We start from the raw sequence: 20467 nt of genomic DNA, 5'->3' as shown, positions 1-20467 counted from the left end.
TGCATCCACACTGACAAAATCAACTAGGGTAAGGAGTATATCCCTTTCCCTCATCTTGGCACTCCTTCTCTGTTCTGCTGTTGTCCTGGAAAACATCTAGAAAACCTCCAAACTGGGTGAGAGTCACTGCCTGAGAGGTCCTGGACCCTCAGGAGTGAGGAGGATGGTGGGATGCCTCCCTCCTCTCCCCCCTTTCCCTGTTGCAACCCTAAGACACTGGAGGGTGGGATGCCTCTGTGTTTGTCCTAGGGTAGGGAGACTGGATGTGCTCCTTTCTCCCCTCAACCTTATTCCTTGTAATGGTCAGGAGCCAATCACTGCTCCCCACAACACTCCCTTGGGGTGTCTACTCAGAAGCTGAAAGATCTAGGCATAGAAATGAACTTAAAACCCAAGAGACTTATTTCCTACTGTAACACTGCCTGGCTGAAATAGAAGTTGGATAGTGGATCCATCTGGCTAGAAAACAGGACACTTGACCCTCAAATCCTCACAGACCTTGACAGTTTCTGTCAGTGTCCTGGCAAGTGGAGTGAGGTCCCATATGGCCAGGCCTTCTTTGAGCTGCACAGGTGCCCCTACCTAAGCCAGACCTGTTCCACCTACCAAATCCTTCTCCTCAGCTCTCCCCTTCCCAAACAACATCTGCCTATTCCCAGTACCTAGGCAGAAACATCTTTTGATCTGTCCAAGGACTATTCCTCCTCCTTATGCGTCCCTCCTCCCTTTCTCTGGGCCAGGCCAGGGCCTGGATCTCAGACTACAAATCCCCTGCCTCTCCTGACTCTACCTCAGATCCCTCCCCTCAAAGGACCAGGTCCAACAGGCCTCAGCCTGTTTTACCCCTCCAGGAGGTGGCAACACCACAAGGGCCCATCCAAGTCCACGTCCCCTCTCACTCTCCAACCTCTTGTGCATTTCTAACATTTAGCTGACAACTTCATGAACATATTTCATAACTTTTAGAAACAGTTTTTTCCCTCATTGGCAAATACATATATTTTTAAGGGGCATAACAGAGATAACATGAACTTTTTTTCTAAACTAGGCAAAAACAAATATATATTCCATGCTAACAATTTTAAAAGACATCAATTACCCATTTGGATTCTTGGTGATTATTGCATTCCTTTAGTGGACTCAAAAGTGAGCTGTTTAATTACCTAGCATCCTTGACAACTTTGAAGGAGGTTGGGGAAGAGGCGGGTGGGTCGGGGGGTGGAAAGTGGCTTGAGTTTAAAAGCACCATTTTTTCCCTTCACACTGAGGTGGGGTAGTTAGCCCGGCTGCTTCTGCATGGGGTGGCATTAGTGCCCCCCGCCTGACCTGTTCCCAGGGCTGCAACAGCTCCTAGGCATCCAAGTGAAGGATTTAGGGTATTTAAAAGACTCATTTTCTATTTTTCTTCTTCGCAAATTTTACTGTCTGGTAGGGAAGGCTTTCTAGGTTCCCCTGCCCTCTGTACCATTAACTTGTCTCCCCCCTTTTTTTTTGCTGCATCCTGATTATGTAGAGACATACAGACTTGTACACATAGGATTCCATCCCATTTTTCCAGAACCTGACAAAAGGGTTCAAGTATAATAATTCAAAGATTCACTCAGGGGCTATTTTTCTCCCCCAAATCAAGCATATACATGGGCCAGGCAATACTGCAATCAAAAACATTTTCTTCTTGGCTAAAATGTGGGTGAGACTATTGCCTTTCAGGGTAGATGCTGCTGCTCCTATAGTTGCTAGCCAAGGATGGAACCAGAAAAGATGCCATTTTTTTTTTTTTACAAAGCAGACTTATACTGGCACTAAAAACACAGAAAAAACCCATAAAATATATATATACAACTGGAACCAAAAGTCCATATACAACGAGAACAGAGCAAGTAATCTTAACAGGTCCTTGTGCAGGCGGATGGGATTTTGCATCACGAAGTGTTGCTACACACCAAGTGGTTCTGATAGGGGACTCAAGACTTGGAAAATTTTAGCTTAAGGTAAATAGCCATAAATCTAGCAGGTAGTGTGTTATGTTAAGCTTTCATTTCAGAAACTACAGATAAGGCCCATCCTGGCACTTGGGAAAAGCTGCCGACCTCCTGGGGCACTAGCTAGAGATTACCACCCAGAGACATCTGTACCAGGAAGAAGCAGGTGACTACCCCTCCCCCTTGGAGACAGGTAACTGCCCAGGATACGAATATTGCAGCTGCTAAATCTCAAAGCCCTCACCGCACATTGTTTGTCCTTCCTCACCCCCCTTATAAAAAGATCTGGCCAGGAAAGAAAAGGGAAGATGGCTTTGTTAGGGTATGAACCCACCATCTTCTCGGATCGCTGGTCATCTGAATAAAGTGCCCAGAAAAGATTCAATTACTGTCATTGCTTATTGGATTTGGTAGTGACAGGCAGCCCGAACGCTGGTGTCTTTTCCAGTTACAGTTCCAACTGTATCCCACATGGTTCAAAAGAACCAAGATGGCTGGGCAGAGGGCTTTTGGTCCTATAAACCAGGGATTTACCTAGTAACGGGCTTATCAACCCACCAGATATCTGTTTCCTTCCCCCACCTGGGCACAGCCAGTGACTAGCGCCAAGAGAGAGTGAGGTATAGTCCCCAACTGAATTCACTTGGCAGCTGCTAGGGATTCTCAAGGTCTCTCCCAAGGTCAGTCAGCTAACTTGGGGCTTTCAGGTGACTTGGCACTACCAGGTGATTCCCTTGGGAGTGAGGCCTGATTAGTAGAATTCAGAAACAGGTGAACTTCCTTTACTTAGCTCTGTTTTTCTCCTCCCTGGAGGTCAGGGCCTCCTGGAAGACTACTAGGTACTAATTCGGTTCACAGGCGGCCACTCTGCCCCTCCACACAAATAAGAAGATGCACGTGAGAGACCCTCCGAGGGGTCCTCGGAGGTGCGCGACACACTAGAACCCCAAAACCTGACCCCTCGCACCTGACGCCTGCAGGCTCAGCGCCTGTGCGTCCCAGCTCCTCCCCCTGCGTCCCGCTGCCCCGCCCCGCCGCGCGGGGCGCTGTGCGCCGAGCGTGGGCGGTTGTCCAAGCCGTTGGCGCATCACGTGGTTTTCGGAATCCTGGAGTCTTGAGCAGGTGCGGGTCTGTTGAAGCCCCAAGCGCGCCTGCGGAGGCGGCCGGGTTAGAGGACGGAGAGCGTTACCCGTGGTGCGTGGCGGGCCTGGGCTTCGAGGCTGTGTACCTGGGGTGCTGGAGCTGGGCGCGCGGAGCCGTGTTAGCGAACTTGGGTGGAGGCAAGGCACCCACGGAGGCAGACACTGCTAGAGCCTCCACTTCCGCCCCCAAAGTGCATTCCGAGTGAGTAGGGAAGACTCACCGGAAGACTAGGAAAGAGGAGCGGCTGAGACGGTGCGTAACCTCCCAGGACGAGCGCGGGGGCGGCTAGCGAGGCGCTGGAAGAATGCTCGAGGTAGTGGTGCTGAAGGTGAGCGAGCGCGAAGCCCTGGGGCCCGGCGGTTGACTCAACTCAAACCATCCACGTGCAGGTCCGCCTGGCTTGGAATGCCTGTCTTGACCACGGGTAGGGGCGCTGGACAAAAGCTCCAACGCCTCTCTCTCTTTTTAAAGATTTTATTTATTTTTAACGAGAGGGGAAGGGAAGGAGAAAGGGAGAGAAACATCAATGTGTGATTGCCTCTCTCGCACCCCCTACTGGGGACCTGGTTCGAACCAGGCGTGCGCTTTGACTGGGAATCCAACTGGCGACCTTTTGGTTCCCAGGCCCGCGCTCAGTCCACTGAACTACACCAGCCAGGGCTCAAACTTTTAATTTCAACAAAGCAACACATTTTAGCTTAGCGGTGCCCCATGCAGTATTTGGGATATAGCGTAAGAAGTTATTAGTTGTTTTTCGAAATTAAGATTTAACTGCGTGGCCTGTATTTACTAACTTTAGAACCTTAGGGGAAGGGACAGACGGTAACCCCCCTCTCCCACACAGCCCACCTGGGTCCGCGCTGGTTGGGGGTTCCTGTGAGCCCCAGGTCGTGGATATGGGGATCTTGACCCGTTCTCCGCCCCCCCCCCATGGGTCCTCTCCAGTGGGTCATCACCCCTGTAGGACAGGGGTGGGGGTGACCTGTATCTCCCTTCCTGGAACCCTGCACATGTTTTGTCTTTATTCGTGGGGACTCCAGACGGCTCGTGCCCTGGTACTCTGGCTGCTGCTCCCTGCCCATCTCTGGTCCTTGGAGCGGGGTTGGGAGGGTTGGGGGGCAGGTCATGGCGGGGGCTTACTCTTGTGAGACCTGCTCAGCGGGGACTGACTGCTGCAGCTTCTCGTCTTTGAGTCAGGTGAGTGCTCCTTGGCAATGTCAGAGACTTGGGATGGCATGCTCTGTTCGCCCTGTTACTTGGAGGAAGGAGTTTACAAAGGAGTGGGTTTTTTTGTTGTTGTTATTGGGAAAAGGAAATATAAATAAGTTTTAAAAATCATATTTAAGTGGAAAGAGAGGGTCCTAACAAATGATGGGATTTAAAAAAATCATATTTAAGTGGAAAGAGAGGGCCCTAACAAATGATGGGATTTAAAAAAAAACAAACTTTCCATTTCTATTTTATGTCATGTATTTATGTGAATTGAGATTCACAAACTGACGCTTACGGAGGATTTGCTCAGAGACTTTTAGGGGTTTCAGACCCATCTGGTAAACTCCTCTTCACCATCAGTCCTAAAATGGACTAGTACAATTTCTCCTTTAGAAAGGTAGGGCTCTCCCGAGGGTACAGATCCTGCACATGCCAGTCCATCAGAGCAAGACTCTGGCAGGAGGAGCTGCACTCTCACTGCCTGGAGCTTGGGAACCCCTCTCTGTTAGTTGGATCTGGGGACCCTTTTATCTACCCCCTCAGCTGTGGTCTGCCCCTGCTATCTGCTCTTACCATGCTCACACTGAGCAAACTTTTATCCAGTATAGGAGTATTTATTTCCCCAAGTTTGGTGCAAGTAGGCATTTGTGGTTCTCCAGATTAATTTAGCCTTTACATGGGTGAACTCTTTTTCCCCAAGTGTCCATCAACAGATGAATGGATAAGCAAAATTTGGAATATACATACAATGGAATATCATTCCAACTTGAAAAAGGAAGGACATTCTCACACAGGCTACAACATGGATGAACCTTTAGAACAACATGCTAAGTGAAATAAGCCACATACCAAAGAAAATACTGTTATAAGTCCACTTACATGAGTTTCCTAGAGTAACCAAATTCATAGAGACAGAAATTAAAAGGGTGGTTGCAAGGGGCTGGAGGGGGAGGTGACTGGGGAGTCTAACCTTTTTGACTTAGTATGATGCATTTCAGACTCATTTATGTTGTGACAGGTCCATTTCTGCTTCATATTGCAGAGTCGTATTCCATTGCATGGATAATAAACAGTTTATACAATCACCCGTTGCAGGTCACTTGAGTTGTTTCTCATTTTTAGAGATTATAAAGAGAGCTGCTGTGAACTTTTCATACAGGTTTTTGTGTGAATACAAGTTTTCATTTCATGGGTAAATAGTCTGTGATTACCTGTTTAACTTTATGAGAACTGTTTTCCAAAGTAACTACCATTTTTCATTCCTGTCAGAAGTTTGTAGGAGTTCTAGTTGCTCTACCTCCTCATCAGTGCAGAGATTGTCAGTTTTACAAATCTTATCCATTCTAGTAGGTTTGATGGAAGCCTTATTCCTCCTGATGATTACATTTCAAATGAATGGCTTTAAGACCCTGAGGAAGACTTTCCCCTGAGTACTAGGAGGTGCATAGACAAGAAGGGCTTGCTGCCCATGTGCATAAAAGCCAGTCCCATGACTTTGGCTTTAGAGAAAAGAAAAGGCTTTATTGCAAGGTCCACTGACTAGGAGACTAGAGGCAAGACTGAAATCTGCCCCCCCCCATGGAGGGTTTAGGGTGGAATTTAAGGGCATAGGGAAGGATGGGCTGGTATGTGGAAGTGCTAGTGAGGCACATTTCATTTGGAGGGCTTCAGCCAGAGATCTTTTTGGACAAGGAACCCTTCACTTCTGAAAGGATTCCAGTGATCCAGTTTCAGTCAAGTCCTAGCTCTTTGGGTCCTTGGGGGTTGACTTTGGTTCTGAGTCTTACTGAAGGTCAAAACTCTCCTTTGCGCTTGCTATGGCTTCATGACCACGGTTTTCCCCCCATTATCCCTGAAAAACAACCCCAGATCTAATTAGAAACAGGATAAGGCTGGTTTGAGCTGGTTCTGGGGCTACATACATCTCAAAAGGACAGGAAGGATTCACAGCTGTAAGCCAGTTAGTAATGGGAAGGCAGGGGCCTCTGTCAGGTGTTGGCTAGAACACAGTGAATTCTCCTGGGAGCCTTGAGCTTCCCCAGGTAGGCATCTTGGAGGGACAGGGGTCCTCCCAGGGATCGAGCCTTATGCTGCTGGAAGCCACACTAGAGTTTGGGTGGCCTCTTAGTGTGGAGGTTGGGATGAGCCTGTGTGTGGAGTTCTCATGGGCAGCAGCTATAAAACTGTATTTCTTTCAGCCTTCCAATTGTTGCTTTTCCCTGGATTTCTTGGAGTCTTACCTGTGCCATTCAGAGACTGCCAAGGAGTTGATGGTTTTCTAACACTGACTTCAGGCCTTTCTCTCTGTGGCTGTCTTTCAGAATGTCTCCCCTTAATTAATAGCTGCTCTGGCACCTCTAGCCACAGACAATGCAGCTTTCTGCTCGAGTTTGTAGTTGCTCTGCACCAGCAGGACTAAGGAGGCTTCTCCAGAAAGCTGCATAGAGACATGGATCTCACTCAGTGACACGTCTTCTTCTGAAGAATTAAGTCCCCTCCAGTTTCTACCTGCTTTTGGTATCTCTTCAGTGTCTTAAAGTGGTTGTTTTGTATTTTTTTCCAGAATTTATAATTGTCAGCTGCAAGATTAGTCTGTATAAACTACTTTGCCATTACTGGAACCAGATGGCCAGCTGTTCTTTTTCTCCAGCTGTTTATTGGAATGATCCAACATTCAGAAAAATAGACTACTAATGGGAACACTTGTATTCCTGCCACCTGGCACCTAGAATCGAAAATCTTGGGATGTTATTGCTTTAGGCCCTTTCAACATGAGTTCCTATTGATATTTTCAATTGAAATTTAACTTTTCATTTTGTATTTCTACCTTCAACAATGAAAATTTTAGTTTGTAAGATAAGATACATTCAGAGGAGTCTGACTTTCATCCCTGTGCTTTCCACTTCATTTCTGGCTTCCCCTTTCGGTAATAATTTGTATTTGATTTCATTTATCTGCCATCATTTATTTCTTTTAATATGAGCAGAATGTATCTTCTCTTTGTAATGAAAGACATTGGAAACTAAAAACAGTTTCTGAACCTTGCTTTCACATATTATGGATAATTTCAAAAGACAGGAGCTCAAGGACACTGAGTCACAACATGTAATGAAGAATTATATGTCCTTGGTAACATGTTTTAGGATTTTGTCTTTGTGTCTTTTGTCTTTTTGACAGCTTTATTGAATCTAATTAACATGTAACATCATGTAAGTTTAAGGTGTACAGCCTGATGATTTGATACACATAAATGTTAAGGGTCTTTTATCTTTGATCTGACCATTTACAACGAGTGCTTATCAAGAATTTGTTAGATCAGCTTAAATTAGAAAAAGTCATTGTGGCTCTAAGGTTTAATATTTTAGGGTTCTACTTTTAAATCATGCATTGTTTTGTTTGTCTTTTAAACATTTTACAGATTGAGGATCCAGGTTGCTTCTGGGTTATTATAAAAGGGTGTAGTCCCTTTTTAGATCATGAAGTTGACTATCAAAAACTTAATAGAGCCATGAATGACTTCTATAATACCATGAGTCAAGACATAGAAATAAAACCATTAATGTTGGAGGAAGGGCAGGTATGTATCTAAATGTGCTTTAAGCATTTCTTGAAATACTACTCAAAATGTAGAATATTTTGGCAACTAAGATGATAAAAGCTTTTGGGGTATTCTGATTACTTATAAGTATTGCCTAGTAAGTTGTTTTGGTTGCACAAGATTTAGACTAATCCTGAATGTGGCAGTCATTGTACAAGGTTCATATGGGCCAACTAGAGATGGAGTGTCATCTCAATTCAGGCATTTGGACCATCCTCCTGTGGCTAGGGACCAGAGGGATTATTCTGGATTCATGGGGATTTTCAGTCTAGGGCTGCTGCCTCCCTTTTGGTTTGCTCATGACTTTAGCTACCTCTAGCTTCCTTAATTCCCGTACCTGAATCTTTGCCCCTCCTCCCTTTCTTGCAGCCTCAACTCCTAGTCCTGTTGTCTGACTGTCTACATATCATTATTTCTCAGAAGAGTTTGAATTTTTCTAATAGCACAATAGGAAAAGATTTATAAACTCTTTGTGAGAAAAATTGAAAATAAATTCCTTTCCCTCTCAAAAATCATCATTAATCACATGTATTTTCTCCATACTTATTTTAGAAATGAAAGCAGGCATTGTTTTTTTACAATATTCCACATTTGGGGTAGCCTGATGGCTTTCTGGTGGTGGTGGCAGTGAAATTGCCTTCTGCCCCCTGTATTTTCTGTGGTCTGATAGAGAAATGTAAAGCTTTGATTTGATTTAGGGTTATGCCTCCATCCCCCCAAAAATGACAAGGCAGCGTCAGCCCCCTTGAATCTCTTTCCTCTTCTGAAAGGTGAAGTGTAGGCTGAGATGATTTTGAGAAGACCTTTTAGTTCTCCCGTGATGTGGCTAAAGGCTTTAATGCTAATGTCGTCTTTTCACTGTGTAGGTGTGTGTGGTTTACTGTCAGGAACTCAGGTGCTGGTGCCGGGCTGTCATTAAGTCAATTGTGTCTTCAGCAGACCATTACCTGGCAGAGTGTTTCCTTGTGGATTTTGCCAAGTACATTCCAGTGAAATTGAAAAAGTACGTATGAATTTTGTTTTGCCTCCTCTTTAAGAAGACAAATGTCAGTTTTAAAGGAGAGTGTCAGTTTTCAAAGTAAGGGGCTAGAGCTTTTAAGCTGGAGGGGTTTTTTTAGCTTCAAAAAGGGAAGACTTTTATCTCTTCAGTTAGGTTTATTCCTAGGTATTTTATTTTCTTTTTTCTATATCAAGTATTCAGAAAACTACATAACACTGAAGAAAGAAATCAAGGGAGACACAAACAAATGGAAACATATACCATGGTCTTGAATTGGGAGAATTAACATCATCAAAATGTCCATACTACCCAAAGCAATTTATACATTTAATGCAATACCTATTAAAGTACCAATGGCATATCTCACAGACATAAAACAAACACTTCAAAAACTTATATGGAACCATAAACGACCCTGAATAGCTGCTGCAATTTTGAGAAAGAAGAGTAAAGTAGGAGGGATCACAATACCTGATACTAAACTATATTACAAGGCCACTGTAATCAAAATAGCCTGGTACTGGCATAAAAACAGGCACATGGACCAATGGAACAGAACAGAGAGCCCAGAAATAAACCCAAGTCTCTATGGTCAATTAATATTTGACAAAGGGGGCAGAAGCACTAAATGGAGTAAAAATAGCTTCTTCAACAAATGGTGTTGGGAGAACTGGACAGCTACATGCAAAAAAATGAAACTCGAGCACCAACTTACACCATACACAAAAGTAAATTCAAGGTGGATAAAAGACTTAAATATAAACTGTGACACAATTAAAGTCCTAGAGGAGAACATAGGCAGAAAATCTCAGATATTTCATGCAGCACCATTTTTACTGATACATCCCCCAGAGCAAGGGACATAAAGGAAAGAATAAACAAATGGGACCTCATCAAAATAAAAAGCTTCTGCACGGCTAAAGAAAAGAGTATTAAAATTAAAAGAGAACCAACTGTATGGGAAAACATTTGCCAATGATACCTCAGACAAGGGTTTAATCTCCAAAATACATAAAGAACTTACATGACTCCACTCTAAGAAGACAAGCAACCTAATTAAAAAATGGGCAAAGGACTTGAACAGACACTTCTCCAAGGAGGACATACAGAGGATCCGGAGACACATGAAAAGATACTCAATATCACTAGCTATCAGAGAGATGCAAATTAAAACCACAATGAGATACCACTTCACACCAGTCAGAATGGCCATCATAAACAAAGCAACAAATAAGTGTTGGAGAGGCTATGGAGAAAAGGGGACCCTAGTGCACTGTTGGTGGGACTGCAGACTGGTACAACTACTATGGAAAACAGTATGGAACTTCCTCAGAAAACTAAAAATGGATCTGCCTTTTGACCCAGCAATTCCACTGCTGGGACTCTATCCTAAGAATCCTGAAACACCAATCCAAAAGAACCTATGCACCCCAGTGTTCATAGCAACACAATTTACAATAGCTAAGTGCTAGAAGCAACCTAGGTGCCCATCAGTAAATGAATGGATCAAAAAACTATGGTACATTTACACAATGGAATTCTATGCAGCAGGAAGAAAGAAGGAGCTCCTACCCTTTGCAACAGCGTGGATGGAGCTGGAAAGCATTATGCTAAGTGAAATAAGCCAGTCAGTGAAAGACAAATACCATATGATCTCACCTTTAACAGGAACCTAAACAACAAAACAAAGAAACAAACAAAATATAGTCAAAGACACTGAAATAGAGAACAGGCTGACAGTGACCAGAGCGGAGAGGGGAGGGAATTTCAGGGGAGAATGGGAAGGGTTTACAGAAACAAATATAAAGGACACATGGACAAAAACTAGGGGTGGGTGGAAATAGGAGGGAGGTGAGGAGGGATGGATGGATGGGCTGGAATGGGAGTAAAGGACAGAAAACTGTACTTAAGCAATGATTAAAATAAAATTTAAGAAAACAAAAAAGGGAAGACTGAAAGACTTCAGGTTCCAGTTCTACATGCAGTGAATGTAGGAACAAGCAGTCAGGATAAAAACTCATAGGCAGCTCCATCCTTCTTCCCCGCTCCTGCCCAGAAGGGGCAGGTGCTCACCTCACCTGGTCTCTTGGTTTTGTTCATGTGTCCAAGCAGGTACTTTAGGGAGGCTTGGCTGCAAGAAAGATGCTACCAGGAGGCAGAAAGAATCTCCTTTTTCCACAGAAGGGGCATTTTTAAGGGGTGTATCCTCAGGTTGGAGAGAGCAGAGCATATATTCAAGGACACATTCCTGGTTGTCTTGCCTAGCAAAATGAGGGTGTGACCATCATGTATGGTGGGAGACGGTGCAGAATGAACCCTCACTGATTCCAGTACCACATGTCACAGTTCGTTAGAAAAGGCTGTGAACAAGTGTTTGTGGTAATTTCTTCATGGTTTCCTATCCCAAGGTAAGAGGATATCAGTTTAATAAATAAATATGAGGACCCTTCTTCCAAAAGAGCAGCAGCAAATAGACTTCAACTGCAGTAAGAGATTTACTTTACTGAATTGTCTTAAGAATTTCATGGCAGAGCAGCTCATCAGACATTGGGAATTTGCAGATACTTAAGAAAAAAGATGCATTTCTAGCTTGTGGTTCTCTACCTTTCTAACCATAATTGTTTAAAAACACTATTGTGTTTAACTGTGGATATTTTCTTTTAGTATTTGATATTTTAAGTTTAGCTTGTTTCGGACAAAGAGAATCACATGATTAAATAGAGCACAAGGAGGTCTTGAGGGGCAGTTAGTGCAGCCACTGTTTTTCTAAACTGAGACAAAAGGCCCTCTCCGGTGTGGCTCAGTTGGTTTGAGCATCATTCTTTTTTTTTTTTTTTTTTATTTATTTTTAGGGAGGGAAGGGAGGGAGGGAGAGAGAGAGAGAGAGAGAGAGAGAGAGAGAGATGTTCGGTTGCTGGGAGTTATGGTCTGCAACCCAGGAATGTACCCTGGCTGGGAATCGAACCTGGGACACTTTGGTTCCCAGCCCGCGCTCAATCCACTGAGCTACGCCAGCCAGGGCTTGAGCATCATTCTTAACTGAATTGTGTGGGTTCGATTCCTAGTCAGGATACACGTGTAGGTCGTGGGTTTGATCCTTGATCCCTGCTGAAGGCATGGTCTGGGAGTGTATGTGAGGCAGCCAAAGGGTGCTTCTCTCTCACATCAATGTTTCTCTCACTCCCTTCCTCTCTCTCTCTCAAAGCAGTGGAAAAAGTATCCTCAGATGAAAAAGAGAGAGAGAATATGTGTATAGAGAGGAGATATATATAGAGAGAGACACACACACATGGTGTCTAGACAGCCGCGTGTGCATCTTCATAACCAGTTTATGCTGAGATGGTGTTAATATGTCATTTGCCTGAAAGAAGGAAAATATGTTGGCCAACTTATCAGATATTAGCCCTTCAGCTTTCTTGTGCAAAGTTGGCAAACACTAATTATTAAAACATCTGCTCATTTACAGAAAGTTTAAGATAATTCTGGTCATGTATTAAAATTGATACCTAAAATTCTTAAATAGAATTTGCTTCCCAGGTTTGATCATTATTACCCTGTGTTCCTCAACCTAAGGAGCCTCACTAGACATTATTTTTCTAATCCCTCCCCTGCCATGAAATTTTCACAGCAAAGATATACTGAATATCTGTGTATTTACTGTATGTATATCTGTGCTTTATACATAGAAGAGTAAGATTTCCACCCCTCACCGGAACTAATTTTCATTACCTTGGGCAAATGTCTCCAAGTATTTCTTGTTGATGGCTGTATTAGAAACAGATAATTTGTTTTTGTGTGTTTTATTTTTATGTTAAGTGTATTAATTATATTGGTGTACTTTAAAGAAATGTTACATATAATTTTTCTTTATAATCTGTTTCTTTCACTGTTAAAGCATCCGAGTTGCAGTAGAAACTTTTATGCAGCTTCCCTACAGAGCAAAAAAATTCAGACTGTACTGCACAAAGCCTGTTACATTACACGTTGACTTCTGTGAAGACAGTGCTAAGATTGTGTAAGTACAGCTAACATGCTAACCATCAGTGAAAGTCTTAACTGAGTATATGATACATATGGGAACTAATTCCTCTTGAGAGGTGCGGAGTGGTTTCATGGTCTCTTTTTTCCTCAGGAGGTGTGTTCTGGGTCCATGTGCATCCGCCCTGTCGGGAGCAGGGTTCCCTGAGCAGCCCCATCCACCAAGGCTGCAGTGGAGGGTATAGAGTAGGGCCTGAGCTCTGTGTGTTTTGGCTTCTTTATTTTTAACTAACAAAAAGTAGTAAATTAACTGTAGAGAGTAACAATAGGTAGGACCATGGCTCACTAAAACGAAGTCCGTTGAATTCTTCAGCCTCACTTCCTCCCACCTGGGAGCCCCCTGTGACCTGTTTAGGCTCTGAAATTGCAGACCTTTTGCAGTACTTCTGTACACATGCACATTCGTGGAGCTTTTAATGAAAATTAGAACTTACTGTTTTTATTTGCAAATTTAACTTAATGTATATTGAAGCTCTTAGTACTCCGTTCTACTTTTCAGTCTTTCCCATGGGTGAATAGAACGGCATACTTGTTGTATTTAATCATTCCTCTTTTTTTTTTTTTTTTTTTTTAAGATTTTATTTATTTTTAGAGAGGGAAGGAAGAGAGAGAGAGAGAGAGAGAAACATCAATGTGCGGTTGCTGGGGGTTATGTCCTGCAACCCAGGCATGTACCCTGGCTGGGAATCGAACCTGGGACACTTTGGTTCCCAGCCCGCGCTCCATCCACTGAGCTATGCCAGCCAGGGCTAATCATTCCTCTTTTGATAGCCAGCTAGATTGTCTCCAAACCATTTTGCACTGTACATTTCCATCAGAATATAGATGCATTCATATAAAATATATAGATGTAGAGAGGTATACATACGTGTACGCACATACACACACATCACATACACCCCAGCTTTGCTTTTTCCCCATAGTACTTGGCACCATTGCCAGCATTTATACAGAACAAGTCTCTGCATTGGGCAGTACTATGTTGGGAGTGTGGCTGTGATCTTTGCTGTGTCAAATGAACATCACCTGAGGTCCTAGGGGCAGTCCCATCCTTCCACCTGGGACTCCTCCCCTCTCCCTCCTAGACTGTGGCATTGTGGGAAGAAAAGCTACAGAAGGAGCACAGTTCTGACTCAGCTTGCTCCGCTTGCACATGCTGGTGATGCTTCACTGTGTTCTCTGAATTTAGAAGCTGCCCCTCTTGTGAATGTTTCATGGGATCTGTGGAGGCCCTCCTGCTCCCACTCCTCCAATTCCCATCGCCTACAATTGCCTTGAGATGGTGAATGCATCACTCTTGTGGCTGCCTTGGAATCTGCACCAGGAAGATATGAAACCAACTTGTCTCTGCTGAGGCCATTGTACCCTGCCAGGTCACTTAGCAACCCCTGCCTCCTCTCTTGTCCCTCTTTCTGATCAGCCACTGCTAACCCCCCTGGGGTGACTTGGATGCCTACCTCTCCATGCCCAGCCCTCCCTCAGAGGCAGCCTGCCACCCCCTCTGCCTTGCCCCTTTCCCAGCACACAGCTCCTCAGGGACCTTCTCAGCCTTGGACACACCCAGCCCTGGGACAGCCTCAGTGTAGGCAAAGGGCTTTAAGTAAGTGATCTTACTGGGTTTTCATCACCTTCTTTGATGTGTGCCCTTCATATAGAATGTGACTCAATATGCATAATACAGTTTTTATAGATTCTCTTAAATTTCCCCTCAAAAGGACCAGCAGTTTCTATCATTGGGTGTAGAAAGTGCTGCTTTCCCCACATGACATTGAACATCATTGGGCAAAAGCCTTTTTCATTTTTGCTCATTAGCTGGGTGAAAATGATACTTTGTTTTAATTTGTATTTTCCTGACTTGTGAACTTGAGTGTACCTATCATGTGCTTATTCTGTGTGGTGTGTGTCAGACATACAGACACTCAGACACATGCACAAGCTGATTGATTTACGTGTGAGAGAGACTGACCTGTTCATTGCCTAATTCATTTTTCTATCAGGATTCTACTAGTCCTTTTAATTTATTTTTTATTTTTTTAAAGATTTTACTTATTTTTTAGAGAGGGGAGGGAGGGAGGGGGAGAGAGAGAGAGAGAGAAACATCCATGTGCGGTTGCTGGGCGTCATGGCCTGCAACCCAGGCATGTACCCTGACTGGGAATTGAACCTGCGACACTTTGATTTGCAGCCCGCGCTCAATCCGCTCAATCCACTGAGCTATACCAGCCAAGTAGTCTTTTTTATTTTTAAAAAAAACTTGTTAGGTAATTTTGTGTGTAGCAAGATTTTAGAACCACTGTCTTATTTTTAGAAACCCCTTATAATTCTCTTTAAGTAATATGCTTAGTATCTTTCATAGGTGGTGGCATCACTGAGAAATAAAACCAGTGGAGAAACAAAACATTTTACTTTAACCTCATTTTGTTTTTGTTCCTTGCTTCCAAATACTGGCTCCTCCTGTCCTTCCACTGCCTACAGTATTTCCTGCGATTTTCTGTCTGAAACAGAGGGAGGGGCAAGATGATAGAGAATGGGCAGGTGACAAGGAGAGGGCGAGTGTGACAGAGGGAGGGGAGTGGAGGGAGGGGAGTGTGAGGCACAGGGGCCGGCTCTCCTACAGCCACATTGGGTGTGTGGGTTTGACCAAGGCTTTCTGAGCCTTTCTCTGTGCCAGCCTGTGCTGGACCCGGCACACTCAGGATCCCTGTCCCAGGGAGCTTGCGTTCTGGTTGGGGAGACAGATATGTCCCAGGTAACTGGGGACGATGGTGTTGGGACAGATGGTGCTAGGGTGGTGGGCGTGGTGAGCCTCTGCACAGGTGCGGGTGGCAGTAGTGGGAGGAGCCCGTTGCCAGTGCAGCGAGCCAGAGCCCTGCTACCCGGCACATTCATCACAGGCTCCACAGGAGTCTCAGAAATACTGGGTGTGTGGTTTACAAAGTGATGTTAGTGTACTAACCTCAATTTTTAATGAAGTTGCATCTGTGCACTGTTGCAGACGCGCCAAGAAGTGGGATGCTGCAGCTATTCAGTACTTTCAGAACGTTCTAAAAGGTGAGGCGAGTGCACAATCTCTGCGGCCTGCTTTGAACTGATGCCCAAGGTGGTTTAACCTTGGGTTGGGGAGGGGTTTGAGGTGTGTGTGCTTAGCTGTTTGAGCCTCTTTGTGGGTTTATAAGTTACCTAGGGCTTCTTGCACCCCAATGTCACAGAGACTGTGCAGCCCTCGAATTTTGGGGCTGGATGTGGACATTGGTAATTGATTGACAGATGAAATTAGAAAGGGGCTGTTTGGCCAAGGGACCCGTACCCAATAACAGTGCCTGACTCCTAGTCTGCATAGAAGCTGGGGTGCTGCAAAATAACTGGATGTACATTTTGCTGAACTGACAGTTGGTGAAAAACCTAAGTTACTGTGTAATCATAATTTCTAATTCAAGATGTATAGAATGCCACAGGCCACCTCTGTAGCGTGCTGTCTTTATATTGTTGACTGTAGTGTGAACTTTCATTTGTGGCACCTGTCCTAACCCCTGGCAGCCAAGAGCCAAGTAACTATGCCTGCTTCCTAGGGCTGTCCTGAGGAGTAGTGGGTGTGAAATGCCTGCGGTGCTACCTGTACCTGTCGGGGTCCTGGCCCCTCTCCTCTGCTGCCCCACTGCCTGGGTGGAGGAGCAGCTGCACGCTTTGTATTTAGGAGAAGTGGGATGGCGGGGGCAAGGTCGCTGGTTTTGGAGTTTTGGGCCTTGTGTGAATGCATTGGGGAATGCTGAGAAACAGAGGTCTGGAGGTCTGGAAGAGAGGCAGCAGCATCCTTAGGTTTGCGTACTGCCCTGCTGCTTCTGTGGGGCCTTCTCTGAGCCTGGGCTCTTCACCTGTACAGTGACCCTCAGAGCTTATGGTAAGAATGAAATGAAATACTGTGTTTTGCCATGTATAATGCTCACCCATGTTTTTGTGGGACTTATACAAGGGATTGTTATGCCCATTATTATGTAACCATTTTGCCCGTGTATAATGCACATCCTTGTTTTTCCCTAAAAATTTTGGGCAAAAAGTGTGTATTTATATGGCAAAATACGGTACATTTGTAAAGGACTTAGCATAGTGGCCAATAGGTTCCCATACATGGAGCTGCTGTTTGGATTAGTGTGAGTCTCAGAGAGTAGTTAAGAGCTCCGCTCCATGGGCATTTGGCAGGTAGAGTGGACTCAGATGAAAGGCTGACGAGAAATGAGTTGGGAGTCACTGTGCTCAAGGAGGTGACACGCGGTGGCAGGAGGAGGAGGCCGTGAATGGGACAGAGGATGCAAGGCTGACTCCGTGCAGGAGAACTCTCATCTCGACTTGCCCAGTCCCAGACACCTGCATTAAGGCCTGCCTGTGGGAGGAAGATGTTGGACATTGTGGTTCTGGATAACTGTTAAGTAGTTAGCAGAGAATAATAGGTGGGAAATGGCTGACTTGTTTCAAATATACTTTTAATATCAGCTAATTTATGTTTTTTTTGTGCCACTTAGCAACTACCCAGGTGGAAGCCAAATTGTGTGCTGTGGAAGAAGATACTTTTGAGGTTTACCTTTATGTAACTATTAAAAATGAAAAAGTAAGTGAAATAATTGTATTTTAAAAATGTTCTATCGTTATTTTAAATTTTTATTATAATAAAGAATGGTCAAGGGAAACAATGTCATTCACATAGAAATTTTCTTAATCTTTCAAGGAAAGCTTTGTTCAGAAGTTAGGGAGACTGTTTTAATTACTTTAGTGCTTTATTTAGACAGTATTTTAATTAGTAATGGGCAAGAAGTTATTCCTACAGTGATGAGTATAAAATGTTAATTTCTCATAAGAGGCCATAATTTTTATAAATACTTTTGGTATGGCTCACTGTTTTCCCCCTTCATAATTTTCTCATCAGTGTGTAATTGTGCTTATCATAAAGAATTCAGATAATGTAAGTAGAAAGGAAGTGGGCATCACACGTGAGCCCCCACCCCAGTTATAAGCTGTTAACATTTGCTCACCTTTATGCAGTGTGGTACAGGTGCAGCTCTGCACCTTGTGTGGAGGTAGGTGGAGGTGCTGATATGGGCTGCTTGAGGCCCACAGGTCATCTAAGCCATCCATTTATTTAAAAATTTTATTTTGAAATAATTTTACAATGACAGATGAGATGTAAAAATATTGCCGAATTTTGTACATGCTTTACCTGGGTTTCCCTAATGTTAATCATACGAACCAATGGTACAGTGATTAAAACCAGAAAATTAACACTGATAAAATACTATTTTCAGAAAATCTGCAGACCTTATTTTCATTTTGCCAGTGTTTCCACTAATTTCCTTTCTCTGTGCTAGGGTCTGATCAAGGATCCCTCATTGCATCTGACTGTCTCGTCTCCTTGGTCTCAGTCTATTGAGACAGTTCCTCAGTCTTTCCCATCACTTACGAAGAGTACAGTCAGTTATTTTGTACACTGTCGCTCAGTTTATTCTCTCATTAGATTGAGGTTCTACATTGTAGCAAGAACGCTACAGCAGTGACATTGAACCCTTCTCAAAGTACCCTAGGAGGAGGTTCACAATGTTGGTATGTCTCATTACTAGTCATGTTGGCCTCAGTTGTCTGGGTAAGGTGGTATCTGCTAGGTTTTTCCTCTGAAGAGGTACTGTTTATTTCCTCTTGAGATGATTAAGCATCTTGTGAGGGAGGTATTTTGAGACTGTGCAAATATCCATCAATTACCTTTGCATGTAAAGCTTATTTTTGTGGTGCTTGCCCATTTCCATAATGCCTTTTATGTTTTAAATTGGAACTCTATAAGGAAGAACTATCCCTGCTCCCCCATTTCCTAATTAATTTAATAATTCATTTATTTTAGTATTGACTCTTGAATATTTATTTTACTCTGGGTGATATAATCCGTTACTATCATTATTTTCTTGCTCAAATTGTCACAGAATTGTCCATGAGGAGCTTTTTTGAAGTAGCTTACATTCCCCATCATTGTTGAAAACTTTCTACTTTCTGTTCCACAGCATACTCCTGCTCTTTGGTCATTTTCCAGTTCCAGGCCTAGAATTAACCACTGCTCCAGGAACCTCCTTTTGTTGACAGGTGGTGTTGAGATGTCAGGATCAGGGCTATATGTGGGCCCGCACTGCTGGGGTGTCATCGACTGGAGGCCCACCCCACAGGCAGGAGATACCTGCCTACATGCTAACCAGCGTGCACATGCATCTGCATTTGTTCCTAGACCTGTCCACCTGTGCATGTAGTAAAAGCTCTGGTACCTCTGATTTCAATCCAGTATCTCCCCTTTCCTCATTCTTGACATCTGTCTCCTAGTATTCACATAAGTTAATTTCAGAGTTGCTAACCCTCATGCCTGTGAAAAAATAAGTGTCTTAAGCCTTACGGGATGTAGCCAAAACATTGTTTTCCAAAGTAACTTAGGTTTGTTCTTTTTTTTTCCCCTTAATCTCTTCAGTGCAGTTATGTTATTCATTTTTAGTGAAGTTTGTTACTTTTTGTGTTGTATTTTGGGTTCCCCCACATTCTTGTTCATTTTACTGTGACTTTTCATTACTTATTTACTACCTGGTAAAAATGCCAAAATGTTGGCTATGGGATCAGTCTTGTAAAATATCTTTTCAACAAGCTCTCTGCTAACCTGCTGCTTCTTGCTTTTCAAGAGCAGGTTTCTCTTCCCTGCATGTGGCTGTATGTGGGTGACAGCTTGCTCTTACTTCGGGATGGTGAAGCTCGGAAGACAGGAAAGCAGAGAGGTCTCACAGTGGATGCATGCAGTCCTAATTGCCAGAAAATAAGAAGGAGGGCCCGCAGCCCTTCTCCAGCTGTCAGAGGCGGCACAGGGCCGTGTCCCAGGGTGTTCTCACGTTTTGCCTGGTGTCTGTCACTCAGCATTATCTTAAGATATATCCATGTTGTCCTTTTATTTTCAAGTACTTAGATCTTCTGCCCATTTTTTAATTGGGTTGTTTTGTGGGTTTTGCTATTGAGTTATATGAGGTTTTTATATGTTTTGGATATTAACCCCTTATCAGATACATGATTTGCAGGTATTTTCCCCAGTTCAGTAGGTTGTCTTTTCATTTTGTTGATGCTTTCCTTTGTGGTATAGAAGCTTCTTAGTTCAGTGTAGTCCTACTTGTTTATTTTTGCTTTTGTTTTTATTTGTTTTCAGTGTCAAATAAAAAATCATTGCCAAGGTTGATGTCAAAGAGCTTACCACCTAGGTTTTCTTCTAGGAGTTTTAATTGTTTCAGGTCTTACATTTAGTCCTTACTCCATTTTGAGTTAATTTTTCTGTATGATAAAAGATAGCGGTGCAGTTTCATTCCTTTGCATGTGGCTCTCCAGTTTTCCCACTGCCATTTACTGAAAGTGCTGTTCTTTCTCTGGTGTATATTCTTGGCTCCTTTGTCATGAATTAATTGAGTTACATGTGTGGGGTTATTTCCAGATTCTCTG

General features: G+C 43.6%; 1 protein-coding gene across 1 annotated transcript in view; it reads left to right on the top strand.

Annotated features, from left to right (window-relative positions):
• Window positions 1-20467, top strand: part of LOC114511272 (putative ATP-dependent RNA helicase TDRD12) — a 179355-nt gene that overhangs the window by 105435 nt on the left and 53453 nt on the right. Inside the window, exons 3-7 of the mRNA XM_036012909.1 lie at window positions 7756-7914; window positions 8802-8938; window positions 12831-12950; window positions 15969-16024; window positions 17491-17576. Of these exons, the coding sequence (XP_035868802.1) occupies window positions 7756-7914; window positions 8802-8938; window positions 12831-12950; window positions 15969-16024; window positions 17491-17576 (558 nt within the window). The remainder of the gene's footprint in view (window positions 1-7755; window positions 7915-8801; window positions 8939-12830; window positions 12951-15968; window positions 16025-17490; window positions 17577-20467) is intronic.

The sequence above is a fragment of the Phyllostomus discolor genome, chromosome 12 (assembly GCF_004126475.2).
Source record: "Phyllostomus discolor isolate MPI-MPIP mPhyDis1 chromosome 12, mPhyDis1.pri.v3, whole genome shotgun sequence".
Classification (NCBI taxonomy): domain Eukaryota; kingdom Metazoa; phylum Chordata; class Mammalia; order Chiroptera; family Phyllostomidae; genus Phyllostomus; species Phyllostomus discolor.
The sequence above is the reverse complement of the archived record's forward strand: the minus strand, read 5'-3'. Positions and strand labels throughout refer to the sequence as shown.